This window comes from Linepithema humile, chromosome 4, assembly GCF_040581485.1.
Source record: "Linepithema humile isolate Giens D197 chromosome 4, Lhum_UNIL_v1.0, whole genome shotgun sequence".
Classification (NCBI taxonomy): domain Eukaryota; kingdom Metazoa; phylum Arthropoda; class Insecta; order Hymenoptera; family Formicidae; genus Linepithema; species Linepithema humile.
In genome coordinates this window covers 759,156-785,868 of record NC_090131.1, presented here as the reverse complement: position 1 = coordinate 785,868, position 26,713 = coordinate 759,156, and the positions used below count along the sequence as shown (strand labels likewise).

At 33.4% G+C, this 26,713-nt stretch overlaps 1 protein-coding gene across 10 annotated transcripts in view; it reads right to left on the bottom strand.

The window, feature by feature from the left end:
- nrm (neuromusculin) overlaps positions 1 to 26,713 on the bottom strand; it is a 140,223-nt gene that overhangs the window by 24,848 nt on the left and 88,662 nt on the right. For all 10 annotated transcript variants that reach the window (XM_012362048.2, XM_067353451.1, XM_067353450.1 and 7 more), the window contains exons 4-13: positions 16,831 to 17,001; positions 15,992 to 16,153; positions 9,043 to 9,227; positions 5,263 to 5,413; positions 3,548 to 3,659; positions 3,166 to 3,344; positions 2,451 to 2,795; positions 1,631 to 1,897; positions 844 to 1,200; positions 329 to 589 (exon numbers count right to left, since the gene is read on the bottom strand). In XM_012362048.2, coding sequence (XP_012217471.2) covers positions 329 to 589; positions 844 to 1,200; positions 1,631 to 1,897; positions 2,451 to 2,795; positions 3,166 to 3,344; positions 3,548 to 3,659; positions 5,263 to 5,413; positions 9,043 to 9,227; positions 15,992 to 16,153; positions 16,831 to 17,001 — 2,190 coding nt within the window. The remainder of the gene's footprint in view (positions 1 to 328; positions 590 to 843; positions 1,201 to 1,630; positions 1,898 to 2,450; positions 2,796 to 3,165; positions 3,345 to 3,547; positions 3,660 to 5,262; positions 5,414 to 9,042; positions 9,228 to 15,991; positions 16,154 to 16,830; positions 17,002 to 26,713) is intronic.

Sequence of the window (26,713 nt, the reverse complement as noted above, 5' to 3'; positions counted from 1 at the left end):
ATTAAACGTCGGAAGCGCGAAGTAAAAAGATTGTGCTCAGTCTCTAAAGAACGTATGATTAATAGACTGAGAATGAATTAAAAATTTGTAAAAACAGTTTTAATTTTTTGTGACAGATATTATAGAACTTATATAGAAATGTAAATTGAAGGAAAATAATTCTTTGTAGAAATTTTTCCTGCAAAAATTCTTTGCAAATAAAATTGAAAGACAGGAAAAGAATTGTATTTCATATATTTTTTGGGAGATAAACTGTTCAAAAATCTCATTGTTAGAACTGTTTAAAAAGTCTCATTTTTAGAAAGTTTAGGAATATAGTGAAACGTACATTGCACATTTATGACCATTGAAATATTCAGGAAACCGTGATAATTTGATGCCTCGCAGTAGTAGGTGCCATTACTACGTCGCGGTAGCGGTATTTTGAAGTCAAGCACGTGGCCTTCCATAATTGTGTCGATGGATCCCTCGCGAAACCATCGAAAGCTCGCCTTCGGTCGTGCCTTCGCGCTGCATTCGACAGTTTCCGGTATGGTGTCCACTGTCACGTTGACTATCTTCTTCGATAGCGCGATATCTTCCGGAGGGACTTGAAGAGAAAAATTGAAGTTTAATCATCTTTACACATGGGACGGCGATAATCGTAGTCACAATTTTAAAATTAATTTTTTTTGTAAATTTTTTACACATATATACAAAAAAAGAATAAAAAAAAGAATACAAAAAATTCTTTTTTACGAAATAGAAGGATCATTGCTTTCTTCTCCTCAATAGATAGCTATACAATCGAATGTAAGAAAGCAGAGATACATTCGCGCAAAAAAGGCATCGAATAAAACGTACACTCGACGTGGAAGTGAGTACTGCTCTCGACGCCCGGTCCAATTCCGTTGCTGCTGCTTTTACAGGTGAATTTGACGCTATCGTCGGCACGATCGAGCTGACCGTTCGGCCAGGCCGTCAGATTCCACACGAGGGTCGATTGGACGCTCTCGAAGTCGTTGGTCCTCAGGTTAGGCGGATGATAAACGTTCGACACGTAGTATCGATTCGTTTTCGAGAAGTCTATGGCAATGTCATCCTTCAGCCAGGAAATATTGCAGATAGGAGCGCATTCGACCCAACACATGATGCTCACGTTAGGTGAGTTGTAGACGAAACCGCGATACGAATGCATCTTCTTAATGAATGTCGGTGCCGCTAACGCAAAACGATAATTCTTGGTCAAGCAGAGTGAAATTTGTCATTCAATAATTGGAAGAAGCGTCGGGCAGTTTATCATTTCGCGTATAAGAATAGAAAAGCTTTCTTTTAAAGTAAAATGTCAAATTTATATTATGATATTATGTCAAAACCAAGATATGTTATGCTGTATATTATGCAATGTCTCAGAAATATGAAAAAATAAATATAATGCTTAGCTTGACGTATAGAACGAAAATCCATATTGTCCTAAAATTACCGAACACAATTTTGATCACAATATCTCGAATGCGTAGCGTGGGGGACAAAACGAACTAAATTGTTTGAACCTTTAAATACCGCGGGCGATCAGGTTCGAAAATGTCGCGCTGTGCCGTTTCTGTAATTACTGGCTGTAACTTTGGCTGTATTGACATATGTCGCTCACCGGATACGTCGATAAACGTTGATGCTGGCTCGCCGTCGCCGGCCTCGTTATGAGCCATGCACGTGAAATTCGCTTCGGTTTCCAAATTAACCGACTCGATGACGACCGTGGCATTGTTTTCACCTGCAAGTCTGTGCCCGCCGCGTAGCCACTTAAAGCTGGATACTTTCGGCCGTCCAGGATCCAAAATAAAGCATGTGATGGATAATGATTGCTTCTTCACCACGTGCCGAGGTTCATAGAATATTGATGCCGGACCGGGTTTATCTATGGAAATGTTTCACGAATGTAGGACACGCGAGAGAAAGAGAGAGAGAGAGAGAGAGAGAGAGGGAGAGAGAGAGAGAGAGAGAGAGAAAATAAGGGAAAGGCTTGTAACTGTGCTACATATAATCCTATTAACGTAACTAGCTTTGATGACTAGCAGATAAACGATATTGATTGCGTACACATGAAAGATACATATGCAGAAAGTCTGCGTTCAATAATGCATCGTTACCACTTGTTAGCAATTAGCATGAATTTTAAACGAACGCTCTTATAATGCTATTTGATATTTGTGATGGAATATTATAGAAGCTTGCAATTACAATATATAATACATCATTTTCCAAAAATTCTTGTTAATAATGAATGTAAAATACACATTTTGAATAATCTATCGAACTTCTGTTGATATCATTGGAATGCGCATGAATTTCGAAACAGGAGTATGATGGACGTAACGAATTATGATCGAAAACATAATGGGTATTTCGCATTGCGAGCTTCTCCATCATCGCGTAACACGAGTGAGTGACGTATGACAGAGAGGACTTACAATAAACTATGACAGGCGTGCTCGGGGAGATTGGTCCCCAGCCAGCTTCATTCCTCCCCTCGCAGGAATAGTTGCCGTGGAAAGAGCGGCCAACAGACTCCAGCAGCAGCTTGCTGGGATCGATGTCGCAGAATGTCGACGATTCCTCGGTGGACGCTGTCATGGCAGTGCTGTTCCTCGGGCAGTCCGGAAGTTCTTTCAATAGATCACCGTCCAAATACCAACGGACGGCTGACAGCGCCGCCGGATTCCCGGCATCGACCTCGCACGTTAACGAAACGTTCACGCGATCCGCCTCGTTCACCGGTGTCTCCGGATCCATTACCACTTCCACTACTGGTTTATCTACGTGATAAAACGGAATATATATCTGCGCCCGGATATATAAATCTCGATCGCGAGTTCAAAAGTACGCCGCGCGCGCAAACTCTCTTCAACTTTATTTCCGATGTAATCGCGTAGCTTTCAATAAAGCTGTCGTTTTCTAATAAAAGGGAAAGAAAAACGAACAAACTGCTTCGCGCTAAAGTTACTCGCTAAGAAAGAAAGTAACATTTCTTCGGAGAGATAGTAGCACATATTTCTGAATTTAGATTTGTTATTGTTTTTCGGAGCTTTATGATTCGCGATGAGATTGCAGCAACTTTGGATATAAACCGACCGTTTTATATCATATATATTTAGCAAAGACCTGTTATTTGACTGTGATACGTACAAAAGACTGAAACCTCCACGGTTTGCTCGGAAATGGATATGCCGGCATTATTTTGCAGGATGCATTTGTAAAAACCCATGTCGTTGGGAGTTGCGTTTTTCACCGTAAGCGCTGTTTGTTCTGTGATTCCACCGTCGTAATGTTCGTCGTTTAACACTAATTCTTCGTCGTCTCGTAACCTAGCAGATTAAGAGGAATAAAACCAAGATAGCAGCAATTTATTTTCCAAAACAGAAGAGTATAATAAAAATAAAAGGAAAGCGTGATAATTTTTTTCGCTAATTTGTCTAATAGCATCAGCATTTAATTTTCGCAAGAAAATAATTGACGTCTTAAAAGATTAATTCATTCTAGCATATCGTTTCTAGAAAAGATCACTCACCATGTCACTTTATTTAGCGAAGCTGGATTTGCTTCATAGTCGCAAAATATTAGAAAGTCGTTCGACTCATTAACTGTTATATTGTGTGGCTTCATATTAATTATTGGTGGATCTGCAACAGAAAAAATCGTAAATGTTACGAGCGTTAAAAGTATATGCCCAGAATTTAGAGAGAACAAAATCTATGTCACAGAAAATTTACATAAAAAAGAATTAAAAATAAATATAATTTTCATCTTTCTCAAGTGTTAATAAATTTTGTAAAAGTTTTTTATACTAGCATATACATGTGTACAAATTGCTTAATTTTCTAATTAATTTTTGAAAACTAATATTCAATACTGTAACAGAAATTGAATATTTTAAAGCGCCATAAGAGAAATTGATTGCAAAAATCTATTCAATCTGTTTCGAGAACATTAAAAATTATTTGTTTTTCTGTGATGTATTTTTAAAATTTATTTTGTTAATTACTTTTTGAAAACTAATATTCAATATTTACCAGAAATTGAACATTTTAAAGCGCCACGTGAGAAATTGATTGCGAAATTCTATTGAATCTGTGTTTCGAGAATATTACAACTTTTTTTTTCTATGGTGTATTTTTAAAAATTATTTCTACGAAGAGAATAGCACTTTTGTTTGCGGTAAGAACCCTTTTATCTTCATGACTACTTTCAAGATGTTTGAGACAGATAACGCAAAAGTTAAATTGAATGTAAAATTTAGATTCGCTCGAGTCACAATATTATGCACTTAACGCGCGACCCAGCAAAACCGAGGAATATAAAACAAAATTCTTGTAAGTACGTAGACGCGAGAGTGGCCTGTCACGATGCTAGCCGGAGTGTTGGAAACGTGCCAAACTCGATGTCTGGAGTTTCTCGTTTCCAATCCATGGGTAGTCTTGTTCTGGCGCTGCAAAACGAAACTTTCTCCGCTATTTCGCACTGTAACTGGAAACATCAGGGAGATACACACAACTGTCCGTCTTCTTTTTGTCTGTTACCGTACTTGCACAATCAAGACCTTCGCTTGCAATTTTTATTGTAAAAAGTTACAAACGCACTGATTTTGGAATAATTAATTTGTAATAATCGTCATTTACATCGAAAAAAATGCAGTCTTTTTTGGATTATAATTGTACGTAAATTTTACGTATCGCAGCTTATTTTGCGGAAACAAGAAACAAGTTTTCAAGTACGAACGTGAGGTAAGGTTCTACTACTTGTGCCCGCTGCAAGTTACATTAATTTACATAGCATTATGCCGATGAATAGCGCACAGGTGTGTATAGTTATTTATTTAAAGGATTTAATTCATAAGGGCTAAGTGCATGCAAATGTTAATAACCGCTTTTGTAGCTTGCAGTTTCGTAGTAGACACAGAATATGCTCGCCGTTGCAATGCAAATGTATTATTTTGGGTTATACCGCAATCTTGTTACAACAGTTGTTGTTCCAATGTTATTAACCGTGATTATAATTATTAAAAATTCCGGATCACAGTTTGTTGACTATTATATTATTTGTCTGTGAAAATGATTATATACTGCCTGTTCCACAACTTACCTGCGAAATTATTGAATGTTTGTTTATATAAAAACACGCAATTACACTATTAAAAAAATTGAAATCACACGGACAGAATCATAAATAATAATGCGAAAAGATTGCTGACACCAATAATGGCTAATTCATTCGCTTAATACTTACACAACACTTCGATCGTTGTCGATTTCATCATTGGCTTCAAATCTTCAGTATTTGTAACCGAATTCTCGGCGTAGCACTTAAACGTTCTGCCGTTGTCGTATACCGATGCCGTAAACGCGAGATAACTTATCGTGTCCGATGTACTGTCCTCCTGCGAACAGAGATAATTTTAAACGATCAATAGAAATAATGTAAACTTTAATTATTTATACGTCAATTTCGCTAAATGCTTCGAGCAAGTGCTTAAATTAAAGCGATGCTCATGAAAATTGATGAATATTATCGGGATAGGTCAATTATTTCTCAACTAGATCCTTCCGGATATAATTTAGATCGCCATCTAAATCGTGCTACCCAGAAGCGACAAAATTAATAATGGATACACGATATAGAATATATATCATGAATATATTGTACATTCATGAATTTTCAGAAACCCAACATTGCGGCAAAAGTGGAACCAACGAACTTTCACTATTTTGACAGTAACGATATCAGTTGTATATCAAGAATGTCTATGTTATTATATTTCAATTGTACATTTTGATATTTATCGCACATTTCCAATTAAAACTGTTGAATTTTTATATTAACTCTCAATTCGAGAAGCAAAAAAATAGCACAATATCTCTCTGGAATGCGATATTCGGAGTTTTGCTTAACTTTCGCAATTGCATGACACAGTTAAAAATACACTAACAAGTTATAATAATGATTTACAGCTCGTTATCGAGTTTTGCTGATCAAATTTTCCACGTATTTTCCTATTGTGTAATAATAATATGTTTTATCATTATTATATGTATTTACTTAACGCATCACTATAAATGAAAATTTTCAGTTAATTTAGTTTTCTTGGAATCTAAGACTTAGAAAATAACAACGATAGTTGGTAAATTAAAAGAGTTCTCGTCTTGAGTACGTATATCAATTGACTAGGTAGATACACTTCGGAAACATGGCAAAGCTTCAGATTTCTGTCCGAGTTTGTTATGAAAGAGATGTGTTCATTACATGTCATGTTTACTCACTTTGAGTTTACGATTTCATATAAAGAGTATAAAATATCACTCGTTTTTCCGAGATATATTCGCTCGGTTCGTCTGTTTCAACTCTTCTTCCTTTGATGTTATATGTTAAATTAAAAATTGAAGTAGATATATGTACAATTTATTATTTTTCTTACGAATAATTCAACTAATTATTACGTCAAAGATGAAGCTTTGTTGTTTGCTGAGATTTCACTGAAAATGTTTTTTATATAGTATAGAAAAATATAATTTAATTACTTACAATTAATTCTGTAAATTATTATGTAAGCTATAATTGATATATGTAAATTTTATATACTTTTGATTTTATTTAATTGCTAAAATATATATTAAAGGCAATTTGTTATCAAAGAAAGATTAATCTATATAATCTAAATTATTTATTAATTAATTAATAAAAACAAAAAAACAATTATATAATCTATTTTACATAGTATTTCTACAAAATATGCTACAATTTCTACAATTTCTTAATGTTTACTTTTCATCATATTGTAATTAGAATCACAATTATAGTATAAAAATGAATTTTTTTCTTCTTTTATTAACTTATTAACTTCAATCAACGAAGCGTTCTATCATTTCTCGAATATCAATATAATATCAATCAATTTACTAGAAGAATGCATAAAAATAAATGCACCAAAGGAGAACAGAAAAGAGAATATCTGCCGAGAAATCGTCGTAAACCCTCTTCCTACTGAGTCCGCTTCGTGCAAAAGGGAGTAATCAGGCTTAAAAATGTGATCCGCTTAATCCTGTTACGACGTGACGTTCACATCGCTAGGAATTTGCGGCGTGTAATTGCTTACCACTATGCAAATACCGTCTGCTATCAGGTACAGTGTCGCGAGCGGATTTAACCGTGCCGCCGCTCGTCTCGTAATCAGACATATAGCAAACAATGCTAATTATGATATCGCGGACATTAGAAATACACATCGATAATTTCGACAATGCAAACTGTATCTAGTATTTCAATCAACTGCAATTCATTAACTTTGCCGGCGCTCCGCAATCATTGACTATTGCCTACTAAAATAATTTTTATTATACTCGTGAATAATGGATCGTGTAGTTGACAAATTTGATTTTGATTTAATATTTCCGTAATTTAGTTGTGTTGTAATTGTTAATTTAGTTCATGCGTGTGTCGTGTACAAAGAGAACAAAATAATATATGATCGATAGATATGGCTTGGTTTTGTCTGGCGAGACATTTTTTGTGCATAAAGAACTTTTTGTAATCGAGACATCGCGCTGTTTTATTCACCTTATGATTTTTAGCCGCAGTGATGTTTATACTTTTTTTTTATACTAATTGCATTGCGTAGATATGAGTGGTCCCGTATGCAGTCATTTCGCGTGCACGCGGCTTTACAGCCTCAGATACTTCCGTAATGGATTTATGATAGCTGCGTGACGCCTACAACTTCAACATGCATACACACGTATACGCGATAGCGCAACGGTACGATATACAGTGAGAGTCTAATGATTTTTCGATGCCGCCGTCGCCGTGCAGCTACTTGTTCAAGCATGAAATTGATTTTTTACAAGTCGAAAACAAAACAGAGTCACGCGAATCGAAAATAAATGACGATTTCTTGACACTCTATTTTCTAAATTATTTTATGTCATTCCATTAGATGTGCAAACAAGTAATCCACTATCTTTTCATACATGAAAAAAGAAAAAAATAATTTAAATTCCATCTATTCTCGAGTATTTTTGCAATATGGTAGCACCGACATAGTTTCATAAGCTGAAGTAATGGATTATCTATGTGTCTCTAGTATATTATATTTTATTCAATTATTTCACATTCTTAAAAATTCATTTGAAATATAATCTATTTAATGAAGTAAGGGAGTTATATTCGATCCTTTTAAAATTTTTGCGTTTACTTATTGTACTTGCGTCAACAGTTTTTATAAAGTAGAGTTGAAAGAAGTCGCTCAACTATTCTGTCTAGGCGAGATAATGAAAGGATAAATTGCAGGTAATGCGATTTTTTTATGCATGGAATTTCTATTTTAAATAAACTTGAATCGTATATAATAAAAGATAAATATAACTCAAAAAGAAACAAAAAAAAGGAATTGAGAAGTGAATCGATTGACTCTCAATTGTTGAAGTTGTTGGATTAATTTTGACTTTACTACTTTCCCCGGAATAAAAAAAATGTCTTGCTCTGCGAAAACTAAGGGGAATTAAAATATACAGCAGATACTATACCGATCGATTTTGAATATTTTAAAATGTAATTTTGCACCACACTTGTGAGTCTGCATACTCTCGCTGAGTAAGTAAGCGAGTTAAAACTTTCGCGAAGAGCTATTCATTGTCGCTAAATAAGCTTTTCCTATATATTTATTTTCATGCAAATAACAAGATAGAGTTGACATGAGAAAATTAAATCTCTTAAGAAAAAGTCTATATTAGAAATTCTGTACAAAATATTCAGTAATAGATGCATTCAATCTTTTTTGTTGAAAATTTAAACTTTGTTTCTTTTACCAAAAGAAAATTGATCAATATTTTACTTCATATTTTATTTTAACGTTAAATAGTTTGGTAACTAGGTTTTAAGTTACTAAAATAATGACCAAATAGTTCCATGATAGCAGTAAGAAAATGATCATTTTAATAAGAATGAAAAAAATGCCAAATCAGAATAGAAGTTATTTGTGTTAAACACAAATGCAATGTCGTAATATTTACTTACGTTTTCGTGTATTTTCGTCTCAAGTAGGTCGTATCTTTCATTACTCTCATTTACGAACTGCGTTCCGTTCTGCCAGGTCACGTTGGCGGCGGGCCGCGCTGCTAGCACTTTACACTGCAATAAAATTTTCGTTCCCTGCACGACATGATCGACTACTCCACTTAAGTCCATTTCCAACGGGCGCACTGCAAAGATAATAATAGTATAAGAAGATCAAGGTGTTACTTGGGTTAACCGCGATATGCCATTAAAATTAATGTCTTTGTACAACGTTAAAATATTTGTACAACGTTATAATCGTCTCTATAATACACTTGTATCATGATTCTGCTCGAAACAATATACGAAGTAATGGAGGAGACACTAAATAAATATGAATGATAAATTTTTACTTAAATGTTCGATGTTGTGAAAGAAAGGAGATACAACATATAACTGATAATACGTGGGATAAAACACCACTGCGTCCGTTCGACACATACTGACTCCATAATTACTTATCTTTCCTATTTATATTACTTCGTAATTTCCCCCACCCGCGGGGATTACTATTTCCCAGTCACAGAATCAAAACATGACGTCATTCCAGCTTTACTAATTAAAATTTCAAGTACAATGCGCAATCCGAACAACGAGAAAAGGGAAAGAAAAAAAAAGATAAAAACAAAATAGCAATTTATCCATAAATAATTTTCTCTATAAGGTTTTCTCATAATTCTCATAATTCTGCATTGTAATAATAACAAAACAAATTGTATATAAATCAGCAATCTATATCAAATTCTGATAAAAGCCTCAATCAATACACCTCAATTAACTTTCGATAATTGATTGTTATTTTGTTCTCTGAAAACAACATCGTAGCAAAGAGAAAAATATTTTTATAATGCATCGAAGAGACACACACACTTTATACATAAATTATTTTTAACATAAAATTTTACATTTTTTATAAGTTATCATAGAGCTTTAATTTTTTAATTGAATAATATGTAAAGTAATAAAACAATAATAAATATTTAAAAAGAATTTTTGGGCCACATTGAACATTGTGTTCTACATGATTTTCCCAATTTTATTTTTGCTTAAAATAATTTGCAAACCATATATTTGTTGGACTGACAAATATTTAACATTGACTGACCATATAATGTACTTGGCAATTTGAATTGCGCAAGCCAATCATGTATTTAAATTTAATGTATCAGAGATTATATATTGTGATGTAAATTATAGCTACATTTTCATTATAAACTGATTGGTACGTACACAAATTCAGAATGTGTTTTTGGCAGGAGAGAAATTCGACAAGAGTAAAAAGCGTAACAATATTTACTTTCGCGCACTATAATGTTTTTACAGTTTCATCTGGAACTACAAGCACTTCTTTGTGGTTTAAATTCTCGTGATCTTTGAACACTGGGGGTGGTTGTATCGAGGGACGTTTATAGCAGCCTTTTGTGCCGAAGCAAAGCTACCAAATTCACGTAACATTCAGCGATTTCCGTAGCTGTCCGATACGTGTTGCCGTTTCTGTATACTCTCTGTCGGATACACAGAATGGCGCTGCTAGCAGACGTCATATAATGATGATTGCGTGGTATCTGAACTTCGTATGGCACTGTAGCGACATTAGGATTGGTATGTGTAATTGGGGGTAAAGCGACACGATTGGACGTACGTGAGACGTTCAAAACGCCAATTTCGACAGTTTCATGTCTCCGGGGTCTCGACGTGCAACGAAGTTATATTTCTCGCAAGCACGTAGAGTTGATTCAAAAAGAAAATAATCAGATATGGGAGTGGTTTAGTTTATGCGCATAATAAACACTAAAATAGCTATTCAATTATTTTAGCTTTTAAATTAAATGAAAATATGCAATCTGAATTTTTAGAAATTTTTCGAGTTTTGCTGGATTTTTCAAAATTGATCATTTTAGTTTACTTCGCGTCATGTCAGTAACAGTAATGTGATAATATTTAGATAAATAAGTTGTTTATTTAGCATGGCCAGTGATTGACACTAGACATCTCGTACATCGGAGTGTGCGGCAGCAGAAATGTCAACGGCATGATCGACAATTTTTCAATGCTTACGGAACCGCCCTTGTTCTGGACATTCACGGTTAATGGAATATACGAAAACTGTCATTTCGGCATTGTCAAATCGATGCGGAAATTTCTAGGGAGGTTACGCATCCCGCGATAAAAATGGGCTATAGAATGGCATGTTAACCGGTGTGACGGTGTATCCGCCGTTGCACATGTAGATATATCCATTAACGCCGATGGATTTCGTAACAGGCTGTCACGTACATCAAGCTGCATCGTGAGATTCACGATCGAGTTTCCGCCGAGCTATTACGCGTGTTTCTGGATCTTTGTCGGATTTTTTACGAATATAATCGTGAAAATTTAAACGATTGTAAAATATCTTGCAGCAATTTGATCGTGTGTAGTTAAACAAATTTGTAAACACTGTATGATTAATCATTGATACGGCTGTTTATGTACACGGAGAAAATTTTATATAAAAAATTACTATGTACGGTAGTAGCCGCGGACCATGAAGGAATTATAAAAATTTTTACTATGTTTTTCACATGTGAAACATAGTAAAAATTTTCGGTCCGCGACTTCATGGTCCGCGGTTAATACCGTACATAGTAATTTTTTATATAAAATTTTCTCCGTGCATATATTACATATTGCATTGCTTTTTAATAAGTATTTCGTAAAATATTTAAGGAAATTTTTACCAGAAGAATTAAATGTTTTCGCAAAATTTTTTGATCATTTCTGATAGAAGTAATTTTTAATTGCGTTTTCAAATAAAAAAATTAATATCGTAATATTTTTCCATTGAATTTTCAGCATTTTCTATACATGATATATAGGCAGGTATTAGTGGTCTGCTTGCTGGTCTCGCAAAGTCATGAAGAAAGCATCCACCAATAATTCATCGGCAAAATTCGTTGAGCGGTATTTAATATAAGAAAAATATGAAAAGAAAAGGATCGAATAGAGAGCGAATGGCGAATCTAATATCGGGAATTGCATTTGCCTTCAATTGCACTCGCCTGTCTGATGGCATGGTGGATGCAGAGAAATGGAGGGAACGGTGATAAAGGCGAGAAAAAAAAAAAAAAAAAAAAAGATAAAAAGTCACCTCCTTTGCGCAAATAGTTTTTTCGTTGGAAAATGTGCTGACGCTTTTGATCCAGGAACAAATCTGCTCACCAACGTTTACTTTGAATCCATACGTCGCGGTAAGGAATTGGTTTATCGAACGTGTTTTATCACACTTGCGCTTTTTAAGAGAATGACGTAGATACATTGTTCATTTTGAAAATGTTATGTTTAAGTAAAAATTGACAAGTAAATTATTTCTTCATTTATCATTCAATTGAAAATACTTCATCTTCTGATGATCATCTTGTTAAATTGCTAATCCGGAGTTTGTTAGAGAAATATATAGAATGTGTCAACTAGAGTACCTAGTTTTAATTTCTTAATAAAATAGAAATTATTAAAAAAAATTTTTTAACTTTGATCGCATTCGGGAGAGTACGATTGTATTAACAAACTATGATTATTCTCGAAGAAAAGTTTTGCGTGTTTTACGTGTATCCTCGGTGTTACACGTTAGTTGCAAAGGGAATTGTAAACTTAAAGATTCTTGCTCTGCATTACGAAATAGTTTTAAAATTTTAAAAACGTAAAATGTTCTTTCATCCTTTAATTATAATTCAAGTGTATATATGTTTCAAGACACATTCAACATGTAAGGTGAGAAAGATCTCTCTTCATTCAGTATTCAATCAATTTTCTTCTCGCCTAAACATTTCTGAGAGTTCGTAGCCCGATAAGCCGACCACAAGACTTTTTAAGTCTGTAGCCGATGGCAATGCGATTTCCTGGTTTTGTTTGCTATAAGAAAAGCTGTGCGTCTGAAAACTCCGCCAGGTGCTTGCTCACAAGTTTTCGTCACTCTCGCAACCTTGCTTTCACAACTTTCAACGAGCAGCTGTGAGACTGTAAGATTTTCGCAGATATCCCATGGGCGTTTTGCAATATTTTTATACTTTTATACCTGCGAATCATCGCAGGTCATTAGAAAAGCCTTATTGAGAATTTATATCCATATTTTTTACATTAAACTGACCACATGTAGAACTGATCACTGTCATGAATCGCGCTTTTGCTTATAGAAACAATGTATCTTTCTTCGTATGTTATAATTATAAAGAGAGTCTTATTTCACTGCAAATCGTTTACTAATATCGAATAATTTATGGTTTGCTGCAGTTTTAAATGAAATTGAGTAATAAGTGAATTATTAAAATTCGGTATTTCGCATTTATATCAAAACAGTGTATCTTGCTGAAGCAGAATATTTTTCTATTTAAATTACACATCAGCGCGACAATATGCAACTGACAGGAGAATTTTATTAAGCTTTCTCAGTTGTTTGAACTGCATTGCATATAGTTATAATTTCATTTAATTTTTCGTATAATTTATGCAATTAAATGTATTTTCTGGTTGAACAAAACTTTAGTTAAATGTACTGCGTAAGAAAAGCGAATACTCTACGTACTTTTTTTTTAACAAAATAGTGAAAAATCGTATTCAAATTAACTGGTTCTTTTTCATATTATTTTAGCTTAATTAATGTATACAAAAAAATATACTTTAAAAAGATCTTTTATCATGATAAATGTGATACAAAATTATGTGACCTACATTTTTCATACGTAGAATTAGCTTTATCTGATGGGAAAAATTAAGTTACTTTATGTAAAAAATAACGGTTATCTCATATAAAATTTCATAGCAAAATTGAAATATGTTCTGCCAGTTTTCCGATGTAAATTCGATAATAAAGTGGCTGATAACTGATACGCAATTCTGCTCGCGCAGGAATTTAAGATGTAAATCACTTTTCTGCCCCCATCAAATTCCGAGCACTCTCTCTTTATATGAGATTTTTCAAAGCGTGAAGTCTGCACTCACATGGGTCTTTGCGTGAATTCAAAGGATTTAAGCGCAATCTATTCCGAAGCCATCTCTCAAAGCGAATTCGATATAGCGTTTATAGATTGTCAAAATTGCGTTATTGTGCGGTAAAATATGGGGATGTGCAACATGATTGCTTTTTCAATCCATCAGATTGAAAGTTTCTTATGATTAATTCTATGAAAAAGTATGCCAGAAAGTACTTGTGTAAGAACAACATTAAGACAAAATCTTTCTTTTAAGTACACTTACTTCGTACAAACTAAAACGGCTATTTGTCATGTCTGAATTCTGTGTTCTGAGAACGTTTAATAGTACATGTACGTTTGCGAGTGCAATGCACTTCACTTTCCCGTATGTAATATGCATATTTGAATTAGTTTAACTCTCGGACAGTGCGGACACCGCTATTCCATTCCGTCATTCCGTTAGTCTGTAGTAAAATTTCGTTTTTATGCTCGAAAGACAGAAAGAAGTAGAAATGGATGTAGAAAATATAATAATGTTCAGTCTCGAAATGTCAATAAAACGAATGCGACTGTGGCATAAATAGTTTAAATTGCATATCTTTTCGGATATATATATATATATATATATATATATATATATATATTCGAAAAGAGCATACATATAAATACATATTAATTTGCTAATTAAAAGCTAATATAAACATAATTGTGCAGTAACGGATTACTGTAAATATAATGTGTTTTATAGAAAAATTAGAAAATAATGGCCAAATATATTCGCGTGTTAATTATGTTATAATTATATAAACTAAAATAATTGTTTAATACATCGCTAGTTTTAACTGTATGAGCTAAAAACTTGTTAAATATTCATTATTACTGTGTATTCATTATTACTGTTTCCTGAACTGTCTAGATTTAGCATTTAATATTTTCTTAAACATATATATGTTCTCCTCATTTCTTTATATAGTTTGATCTAGTTTAATTTATATAATTTGATATTTAATATTTGCAGAAAATAGAAATATTTCTTTATAACATTAGCAGTTGTTTAATTGTAAATGATGTCTTGACAAGAATACTGTAATATTATTTTCTTATGTATATATATATATAGCTACAGAATTTATAAATTTAGAAACAAGCTTCTTATTAGTATTCTTGAAGCATGATTCGTTAAAATTCCTTAATCTTTGATATTACATAACTTATTTGAGACCGTATTAAAAAATACTAATTGACTTCAAAACTCAAGTTACTTTATATTTCGCAGCAAATACACTTCGTGCAAAAATTTTCATCGTTCAGCCACGATGATATAGCACTTTGTTCATAGTACCATTCATATTCATACCTCAACGGTGAGTTTACCCGTTGCATCTATGTTTTGATTTAATGAATAAACGATACCCAACGGAATTATTGCAAATTTAGGTCAAAGTATCCACATTCGTTCATTCTATTACTATGTTTATATTGAGTTTGTATCGACGGTTATTGAATTGCACATATCGTGTGCAAATTACAACACACGATCGAAATTGTAAGCGATCCAGCACATAACATTCTTCATCAATAAAATATGCAATAATCAATTCATAGTCAATGCTTCACATGGAATTGATGATCAAAATCATTACTTTTTATCGATATATCTTAAAAAGTGCTAGTATTGACAGTCTATCACATTCAGAGTTTTATGATTATAAAGTTCGGACAAGCATATTAATATTACTACTGAGAAAAATTGTTTCAGAATTTACGTTCAACTGCGAAGCAATTGAAAGGAAGCACAAAAGGAAGTCTTTTATGTCCATGCATAAATTAATAAAAATTGTCAAATAAAAATCGCACAGAAATAAAAAATTTCTATAATACTGCGTATATCTTTTATGGACATTTTTTCTCAGCGAGTAGAAATATCCTGCGTTATTCTTAAACAAAGTAAGGGTACTCACCATGTACATCAAGTTTAATATTAACGGAGAGTGGCTCCACGAGAGCAATACTGTTGACTTTACACGTGAATGTTGCATCTAACTCTTCCCGTGTAATTTGCATCTTGAGTAAACTACTGCCAGCGCCTATTCCGGTATCAGTGATGGTCGACAAACTCGTCGCTGAAATGGAACAGTTTATATTTCTTCACAAACACATCAAGAAAAACAATTCTAATTATGTTTTAAAATAATACAAGTCCACAAACGGAATGAATAAAGTATATTTCGAAATATTTGTAGTAAAAAAATTGCTATGTAGTATTTTTTGTACGCTAGTATTTTTTTATATATTACGTATATAAAATTAGCAATTAAATAAGAATAAAAAAATTCTTGATAGTACTATCATTGTTGGATAACTGATTAATGAAGGATATCAAAGATTCTTTTGTCTTTCAATATCCGCGTTGAATAATGGTTCAATGGTAATGAGCCTTCTACATTTTACGTTACGTGCAATTTTACTGGAAAGTGGACGTAAAATTATAAGTCTATAGCAACCATTTATCTTTAGTTAGAATATTCTGAATAAAATAAAATCGCATTCAGTGCAGTTATATTATCTTTTGTATTATTAAAGAGATGGAAACATCAAGTTGGCATTATAAGCTTACAAGTATTTATTACGCACTATATTTGCCATGGTCAATTTTTGACCGCAGATAAAGTGAGAAAATTGTCAATACAATGGTTAATAATTAATGTCAATAATAAATAATGCACATAAATTTATGGATAGATTTGACATACTATCTTATATTGGTTTCAATATAAACGCGATATATTGCAAATCTTACCTTCAAGTGGTTGGTCACCTTTAAACCACTCGACTGTAGGTATAGGTTTGCCTTTGCCACTCTCACAATACAAAGCTATCGTTGAACCCTCGTTGATAGGTCCTAAAGTAGCACCTGTGCTCAGTGTATTCTTCGAATTTTCATCAATGACACGTACAAACGCTGGTTGCACTAAACATACACAAATACATTTGTATTAAACACTGTTCCATTTAATAAAGTTACTTTTATTCGCTTTGACCATTTGGCCAAATTTTTATTATTACTGTTGAATATAATTTTTATATTAAAGAATAAGCTAAATTTTCTTTCATTCTGTTCGCCTGACCACGCGCCTCGCAACAATTACGGTTCTTTTTAAAATGTATTATAATATATATAATATATAATAATTTAATGCACATAATTATAACATTTTTTGTTCTTGACAATTTTATCATCTTAAATACGTCTACACAATAAACCAATGCATTTTCTCTCCCCTCCCTCCTTCTTTCCTTTTTTCCTCTCTCTTTACATCCACTACTTCTTGTTCTCAAGAAATACATTCTTTAAATAAGCTCCTTGACAGAATAACATCTATTTTGTATTAGAAAATTTCTTAACAAAAATGTACATCGTATATTCTGTTATGCACAAAGATAGTATTCTGCGAAAAAACATCCACCGGTTTTACTTTGATGTTCAAGAAAATAACGAGAATGCTCCGCAAAAAAATACATCTATGATATCTTGGTATAAATAAAATGTATTTATAGATACACCCGGCTTTCGTCTAAAGTTATATGCAATTTAATCGCCCTATAAAATATTACAAACATCAACACCAAAACTTAATCTGCTGCGCGTTTCGCGTTTGTATACCATAAATAACAAAACCTCTAGTGTAAACGTGGGTTATATTGACATTTTCGAACGTTTTGTCTCACGCAAATCGATACAATTTATATTTGCTCTATATATCTTTCAGCTTGGGAAAATAGATACAAAAATCCCATTATATCTTACATGATACATCACCTAAATGTTATTTATCTCAATCAATCAGATCATTATCAATCAGATATAATAATTTCCTGAATTTCCTGCTTTTCTTGACTAGAATATTTTTCTTTATATAACAAGATGCAATGTATATGTTAATTACGTTTTTTTATAATAATAAATTTATTAATTTGAGTGGTTAATTAAAATATTATAATTTTTAATTTTTAAATGCTTTATTAAAAAAAATTGAGCTATCTAATTTTAGAAAATATAAACTATATTATTAAATAAATTAAATATTTTTTTATTTATGTAAACATTTATTAAAATCATTAGAAGAAGTCCACGCGTACAAATATTTCATTTACCATATGCAATTTGAGTCTTTACTCTTTATAGAATTCTAGATTTTGCGGTCGTAATTTCTTATGTAAATGCAGCCTTGTAAGTTTCACCGTAAACCCGTGCTTGAAATGGCCAGATAAAACCTGGGAATTCATCCGCCAACGCGGCTTCATTCAGAGAACTGAATGAAATACCGAATACAAATAAATTTTTAATATATACAAGTGCTATTGGGAGGAATGTGCGCTCATTTTGCAAGTAAAGTTGTAATAATATAATAAAAAGTGTAATTTCGCGATTTTTCTAACATAGACGCCTAACAATAACTCACGTAGGTATATTGCATTTTTTAATACCTGAATAGCAAATAACTTTTTCAATAAAATTTGTTTCACAATCTTACGAGCGACGCCTTCGGCAAAATCATAAATTTTTGCGGCCGCATATGCTGTCATGTAATTTTAATTTACCTTCGTGATTCTTCGAGAATCTCGAAAAAATTACATTTACAGATTGTTTATACAAAGTTATATACAAACTTTTTCGCGTGTTTCTACAATTATAAAACTTCTAAAACTATAAAACTGTCGATATGTATGATAAATTTGTGCTCTTTTGTATTGAAATTTGATGCCGATAGATTGCCATAATTCGTCGAGGTGTAATAATAAGTAATAATAAGCTGCCATCTTTTACAAAAACACTTTTTTGCAAAACACGAGCGACTTGTTATAAAGTCGACTAACGAATTCCAGATATTGATCGATATTTGACGAAACGTGATGCGTGCGGTTCGTTAAACAATTCGTTAACGAGTTCCCATACATAGCGTACACCCTTTATTTCCGACAAACAAAATATTCACTGCATTCAGAATTGGTAACAAATTGAATTTTGAATGACCTTCGTGCATAATACACATGCTTTATCACTGGAAAATAATATCTTGATGCTCACAATTTTAATCTATTCTAGTAGCTCGAAAAAGCTTGAAAATTTTATTACATTTATTATATTAAGAGTATGTGCAAAAGTTTCCATTGCTCATATATAGATAGATCGCTCCAGAAACAGAGATTTCTTTTATCACGGTATCTATTTTAGATTTAACATTAAAGCATTTATCAAATATTCATTGAAACCGAGTAGAAATTGAATATAATCTCGATTTCATTAATGTTTCTATGTTAAGAGTTTTGAAGCCGACTCGAGGCGTTTGGTGGAGTTGTTTACGTTGTCGCTTACCCTGCGCGCTTTACCCTCACTCTCTTTCTCTCTCACATTCTATGTATCCACACGCACATTCTTTACTACCCGCATTTCCTTCAAGTCGAAATCGGCGCGACTTTGTCCTTGATATATTTATTGCCCTCTGTTGTTCTTTTATTAGTCGCACGACGGCATTCGTACGAGGTAGATCGCGTTCCGTATCGACGCGTTATTCTTTTTAATAGTATCCCTACTACTTTCCTCCCTTTTCGTCTACCCTTATACCCTTCCGTATATCCTTCTCCGTCGTTACTTATTATGGACGCGGCGAATATCGAACGGTATAATCCGTGCGATAATATTCGAATATTACTTTGTCCGAATGACAAAGTACGTGTCGAGAGTGCCGTTTAAAATCACGGGCGATTTTCGTATTCACATCGCGAACGCGTGTGAGTGCTTTGGAGAACTGGGAGGAGAAGGAGGCTCAGGAAGAGCATCGGACACCGGCGGAATAACCTTAAAGTTAATAAGTTATTTGTTATATATTATTTGCAAGATATTGCATATAAAATATTATAATATGTAATGTGATGCACATAGAAAGGCTGCTAATATAAATGTATTATACTTATATGTTACAGATCAACTTGTAAACAACTCCGCTGCTGCGCATCGTACCGGTAAGTCAGTCAAATTTGTCTTATTTTAATATTATTAAAAGAATAAATTTAAAAACAATATAAAATATACAATAGCATCATCCCTTGATAGCAGATTTTTGAGATTATTTAATATATACATAAATTATGCTAACAAGTTTAAATTAAGAGTCTATAACGAGTCCTCATTCAATCAGCAGCACTGAGTAAATTCACGCTCTATATTCTCGAAGGCCACAATTTGCAGCCGTAGAAAAGGTTCAATTGGATCGGTCATGAGACAAGTGGTCCTTCATAAAATTTGAATAGCATTCAAATGGCGCTTTCGGAACTGTATTCATCCTTACTCAATAAATTATCCGGTTAAATTACATAGAACAGATCACCGTTCGCACGAGAAATTAATGCCGTAATATGTCAAAGAAACGAATCTGTTATTGTAATAATGGATAGTATATCTTATCGGATTCGTTATATTTTTAGATTTGAGTATTATTTAACAATCTAAAACTTTCGTGAAACAATTTCTTTAATTTTTTTATTGTACAGGCTGTCTTAAATATACGTATAACAATTTAGAGAGTGAATATAAGGCCAAAAATCAGAAAAAAATGTTATATAAATACCTATAAGTTATCTAAGCTTCATTTTTCATAACAGATTTAAAAAAATGTGCCTATCTTCTTATTGAAATATATGATTATTCCGTGGCCGTCCATGATTATTTAATTTTACTGCTAAATCTATTGTGCTTCCGAAGGTTTATCAATATCAGAAAAAATTCTTCGAGTTGGAGGTAAAAAAAATCTTTGATACATACGACGAGCTTTACTGTCATTGCTGTTAATTCAGTCATATTAAATATGTATGAAAATTCAGCGAAAGAAAAGTACGTGTCTAACTGTTTTGCATGTTATCACTTCAAATAAAAGTAACAGATTGACATTCAGGTCAGATAAAAATAGTTCATCAAAAATTGATTAAAAATCCAATATTTTATTTAATTTTTAGCAGATAAAAATATTGTTTAGATGAATAAATAATATTGTTACAGCGACAGATGAATATCTTCTTTAATTTGTACTATAACTTAGTAAATAAAAAAAAGTCCCGACCTACATTCATATAACATTTTATTTTTGATTTTTACATTTATCCTCTGAAAAATGGTATATTTAAGACTTATCTTATATAATTGTCATATATAAAATGTCGCGGAAAACTACAGCAAATTTCTCTACAGAATAGAATAAATTTTTTTTATAATGAACTATACAAGTAGAATAATATAATCAAATAAAAACTGAAATGAGTTTTATGTTTTTAATAAACTTTTCTTCTTTGTTAATTATTTGACACGCGATGAGAAAAATATTAAAAAGTAGGTGGACTCGTGCAAATTTAATTAGTTTCTTGGATACGATAAAGATATAGAAGACACGCAAGTTGCTAAATTACAAAGAGCTGCATTAATCATTTTCCCGAAATTAAAGGAAATAAAGTTCGTTTGGCAAATGCCCAACGGCGCCGTGTAAATCTACCTACTGCCGCACGTATTGGAATCCGTCAACTATTCTACTCGTTGTAATCCTTTAATACGGAAAAAAAGTGTGCGACCACTTGTCGATTAAAAATGTACTACCGTTCCGGTCAATGCGAGAAAACGAGATTGGACGACAAGCGGTATGCAAACGAAAAAACGGCTGGAAACGAAAAACCTTCGTACTTTACATACACGAGGTCGAACTATTCTCGGCACGAATCGAATTCGGCAAGGAAATTGAAGTGAAATTTTTCTCCTGGTAAAGCAAGTTTTTATTCTTGATATTAAAATTTATGAAAATTCTGATAGCGGCGTGGTGAAGCGTTGCGTAAAATCGGTCTGATAATACGACAGTCGCCGAGAAAATTGTGCTATTATTACAAGTCGAAACGAGAAGTCGCTCGGTGTTCGCGGCATTAATCTCTCCGTTTTACACGGCTGGCAATTCAAGTGGTCATATGGTCGATTATTTTCGCGCGATTGCAAGCGATTCGAAACGGTGGTGACCGCGGCGGCCCGTCATAATGGATATTGGAAAACGCATTCCGCGATATAGACCGTTTCTTGCGTTACGGAAAACGAACGATTTGCCCGTATTAAGTAAATTCACTGCGCAATCCGTAATTATTAGTTTGTCCCGGTTGATCAGATACGGCGGCTCGATAACTTTCATTGATATAGAGGTGCACGTTCAACTGACAACTGCAACAGCGAAATCCGATCCTTTTTAATTGCAAAAAAATTCGAAGTTTGAACAAAATCCCTTTTTTTATCGCACATCGATGGTCAGCGACCGATTTGTCATTGTCAGGCTCTGCCATACCCAGAAAATTACGATGAGAGGCGATTCGGTTCGCGAGCGGGATTCCGACGGCACACTCCAACGGCGGCGATAAAGTTTATGAATAATATACTTGAAAACGACTTTTAAAGTCGCCTCAACGACCCATAGCTACGACGGCAACTTTGTACTACTATAGAAAGAGATTACTTCAAGAGTGAGGAGCGGTGGCGGAGGCAGCGGCGTCATTAGATCGTAAGTAGCTTTCGCGATTTTTTACGGGACGTTTTCTAGATTCGCGCATTTCTTGTTTGAAATTGGCGAAACTTATGAAGTAAGCACGAACTTTGCAATTTTTTATCGCTCGTCCGGCGAAACGGTATCTCCTTCGTTAGTAGCAGCCGTAAAAGCGTAAAGTTATTCCCTAACGTATTGAACAGCAGGATAAAATTTATTGATATCGTAATTCTCGAAATGTATGTATACGGAATGCAATTTCTGTCGTAGTTTTGTTTAATAAACACGCAAATATATGCGTTGCCGTGATTTTTCGTATTGAAAAAACAACTCTAGAAATCAATAATATCATACGATTTTGGTTTAAGATTTAGTTTTGAATTAATTAACTAATAGGTTATTTAAATAGCTCTGAATTTGTTATCAACATTAAAATATACCGATAAAAAATAGTTTATAGAATAAACGAATTAATGAATAAAATGTAATTATGAATTTTTCATTAATAGTTAACATACACAGTCGTGATTCACAAATATCTAGGAACAATGCTAGATAAATATAAATCCCAAGACACTATTCTAAGTTATCTAAAATTGGCGCAACTTTATATAGAAATTTCCAGTCTCTTGTGTACAGATATATTCTATTGTTCTGCTGGATAACAGTTCGCATTATATCATATTGCAGATTCGAGTTTCCTCTCAGCCTTTAGCTCCTTTTATATGCATATGCAATTTATTAACTGTATCTAAATTTTAATTTAAATAAATGGAAAATTGGATCACGAGGAAATTTAATCATGAATTAATACAAGAATATCAATTTTTCGCGCTACACAGAATCATAAAGTTTTAGAACCGAAAAAGATTTTCTTCAATGATGCTTGTTTTATCATAAGTTATAGTGTAGTAACAACAGATCGTAATACATAAAAACATTAAATAGTTGTACTGCTTTTTTAAACTTTACATAAATTTAAAAAAAAACGGAGAAATTGCGCCATTTAACGAGCAAAAGCGAGTCTGAACGCCTCATGGAATTCGCGAAAGTAATTTTGTTAGGATTTTTGAGGACGTTTGTCGTCATTGAAACTGGACGTCCGCGATACTCGGGTTTGTTGCCGCTTTAAAAGGAAGTATCGTAATCATTCGTAACTTTGCAGAACGAGGATGAAAGCGCTTCGCAAAGCGAAGCACGTACGGAACGAAAGAAGGCTCTATATACCATATACCTCAGCTCGCTGTCTAATCTCAGTACGAAAGCGCATTCGTGCAACGTCGGTGTGTTAAAATCCTATGGCGTGTACCTGCAGCTATTTTGCAGAGCTTTATCTGAGTTTGTAATGACACAATCTAGTAAATGAGCCGCCGAACAAAAGAGCATTATAACGCATAACTAACATTCTTGGTGTGTACTCGAGTGTAAAAAATGTACAAAAATTTTTATAATAGTGCAGTAGTAGCATAATAGAATAATAGTATAATAGAGTAGCAGAGTGTAATAATTTTGAGGACAATTGTTTCAGCATGATGTACATTTTTGAATTTTACCATCTAATCTTATCACACGGAGAAATACAATGAAGTAAAGTAAAAATATCACAATCTCCGTCTTTATGATAAAAAGTATTGAGTCCGAAAGTCGCTATTACTTTTCTTCCGGTTCTGTTTCATTTTCCTGTTAATATTATTTATTTGACGATAAATCTACACCGTGATGTCCTAGTTAGAATGACATGCTCGGATAATCCGATGCCGTGTGTGTACGTGAGCTAAAATACAGGTACGGGTGTGATACGCGATATCGTTTCGTGCGCAGCTTCGTGCTGTGCTCTTCTATGTAGATTAATGTCGACGCCTGTCGCAGGAGAGCTCGCAAGCTACTTTTACGTCGTCGCTTTACCTCGCTGCGGTATAATGGGTGCGACATATATCCTGTCTTTTATCGAAATTGGTGCTGTTTAGTCGCTCGTAAATATCAATCTTGAAAATTAAGACTGATCTTCTAGATCAGGAGATTCTGCTGTGTAATTTCTTTTAATAAGCACTTTTATTTTTCGTATTGTTGCTTCTATTGTTTTTCAATTTTATTTAATTCAATTTATTGTGTTTCAAAGTTCAAATGGATTATAAATGCTGACAAAAAAAAGTTGCTGCTTATTAATAAAAATTATATTGATTATTATAAATTTATAATTTTGATATATGTTTTTCATTGAGCTATATTCTCACAAGAGTATCTTTTACTAATTAAGACGTAATGTTTTTTAAAAGTAACGCCTAACATTGAAGCTACTGCCATTTTTTCTAAAGTTGTAAGTATGAATTTAAAAAGCACTCAAATTCTAAAAACTATTTTGAGTACGTGATATTTGAAATTTCCGAACAATTTTCATTTATAGAAATGGCGTTGTCTACCATAAAATAACCAAACACGATGATGTTTCGTTTTTCGGAATTCAAGACACGTTCTGCCTTCCAGAAGAGCAGCCCGTTATATAAATTCGCAAGGCAGCGGTTTAAGTTCGACAAATTGAGGTCGCGATCACTTATGCGTCAGGAGCAACATCTCCCAAGCTTCTTTCGTGTTCTACTCATGTTTCAATCGGTTTTGCAACCAAAACTGCAAAAATTGGAGAATTGGAATCATACGGAATGTCTTTATTCGATTGTTTATAATCATGTAATCTTGTTTTTCTTATTTTTTTTATTTTATCCACTTTATTCAGTTAAAAATTTTTGAATATGATTGAATATGATAAAGACCCCACCTTTTAACTAGACTTTAAAATTAATTTCTGTCAAAGCAGTTCCGACTTGAAACTTTAAGAAGAATATGATCGTCCATTACGAGAGACAAAAGTTTCTGAACACCGCTTATGTGCGTGTGTAGGTCGCGATTGTACTTGAAAACTTCTCCACCCTGCTCGTTTAACTCGCCGTGATATCGCGAGGTACGGTGCGCGACAGCGAGGAAGACAGATCAGCAGCCGGAATTTCATATACACAGTGATTCTATTCACGTCCGCCGCGATGATGGCTCGCGTACATGCGCTCAGAAAATCGCTACGTTTACTGAATAAACTGCTCCAGGGGAATTGTCTCATTCTTCACGAACTTACAAAGATAACTCGCGATAATGTAGATACAACACTTAAATAGATGGTGCATCTGACAAAAAATCTGCGGTTGGTAGAAAATAAATGTTTTCTGTGATAAATTTGGAGCAATTACGCAATTTAATAGCGCAATTAAATCATAATTCCGTGCAAGATAATTAGAAGCCAATGTACCTTTCCGACTGTGACGTCCTTTAAAATATGCATGTTGTATATATAATAAATTTTTGAACCTTTCGTAATTGCACATCTTCCAAAACATCCTTAATTTCCAAAGATTCCGTGTATAGACTTAATGCAAGATAAATTAACGAGCGTAGCTTGAATAAACCACAATATCAGAGATGATAAAACACCAACCCAGTTAAATAATATCGCGCGGTAATTATGCCATTTAGTTGTTAAGTGGATTTACTTATATAACGCGACTCAAATGACCTGTAGAATTGACATAAACCTCAAATCAAGAGTTACCGGAGAATTACTCGTTTATTCGGTGCACGTGATGTATAGCACCTATGAGAATCTAACTTGAGCTCAACTTGTCGACACTGCCTGGTCTTTGGAAAGTTAAGATCCATTCGATCCCAACCCGAGTTATCGATATGTAATTTGACATAAGTTTAACCTAGATCACAGTTCGCGGTTATTCAACTTCCGCGAAAATTAACTCGTGCACGATGAAGTAGGTTCTTCTACAATTGATTTCATATAGTTACGAACTGACTTAGCATAGATAAGCATATGAAAACATTTGAAACTTCGACTCTTCAAAGAAGAGTCAAACTGTAGACGAAGATATTCTGAGAATTCAAAACGCGTAGTTTTACGATCGATGAAATATTTCGAGTAACGTTATTTTAAATAAAAGCGCTATTAAAGTTATTAAAATTGAAATTTTATGGCATTTAAAAAGTATCGTAATATTTTGGTCTGCAATAAATCTCACTCCTAAATACATTGATGTGCGATGCGAAAACCTTCTATTGTGGAAGTTA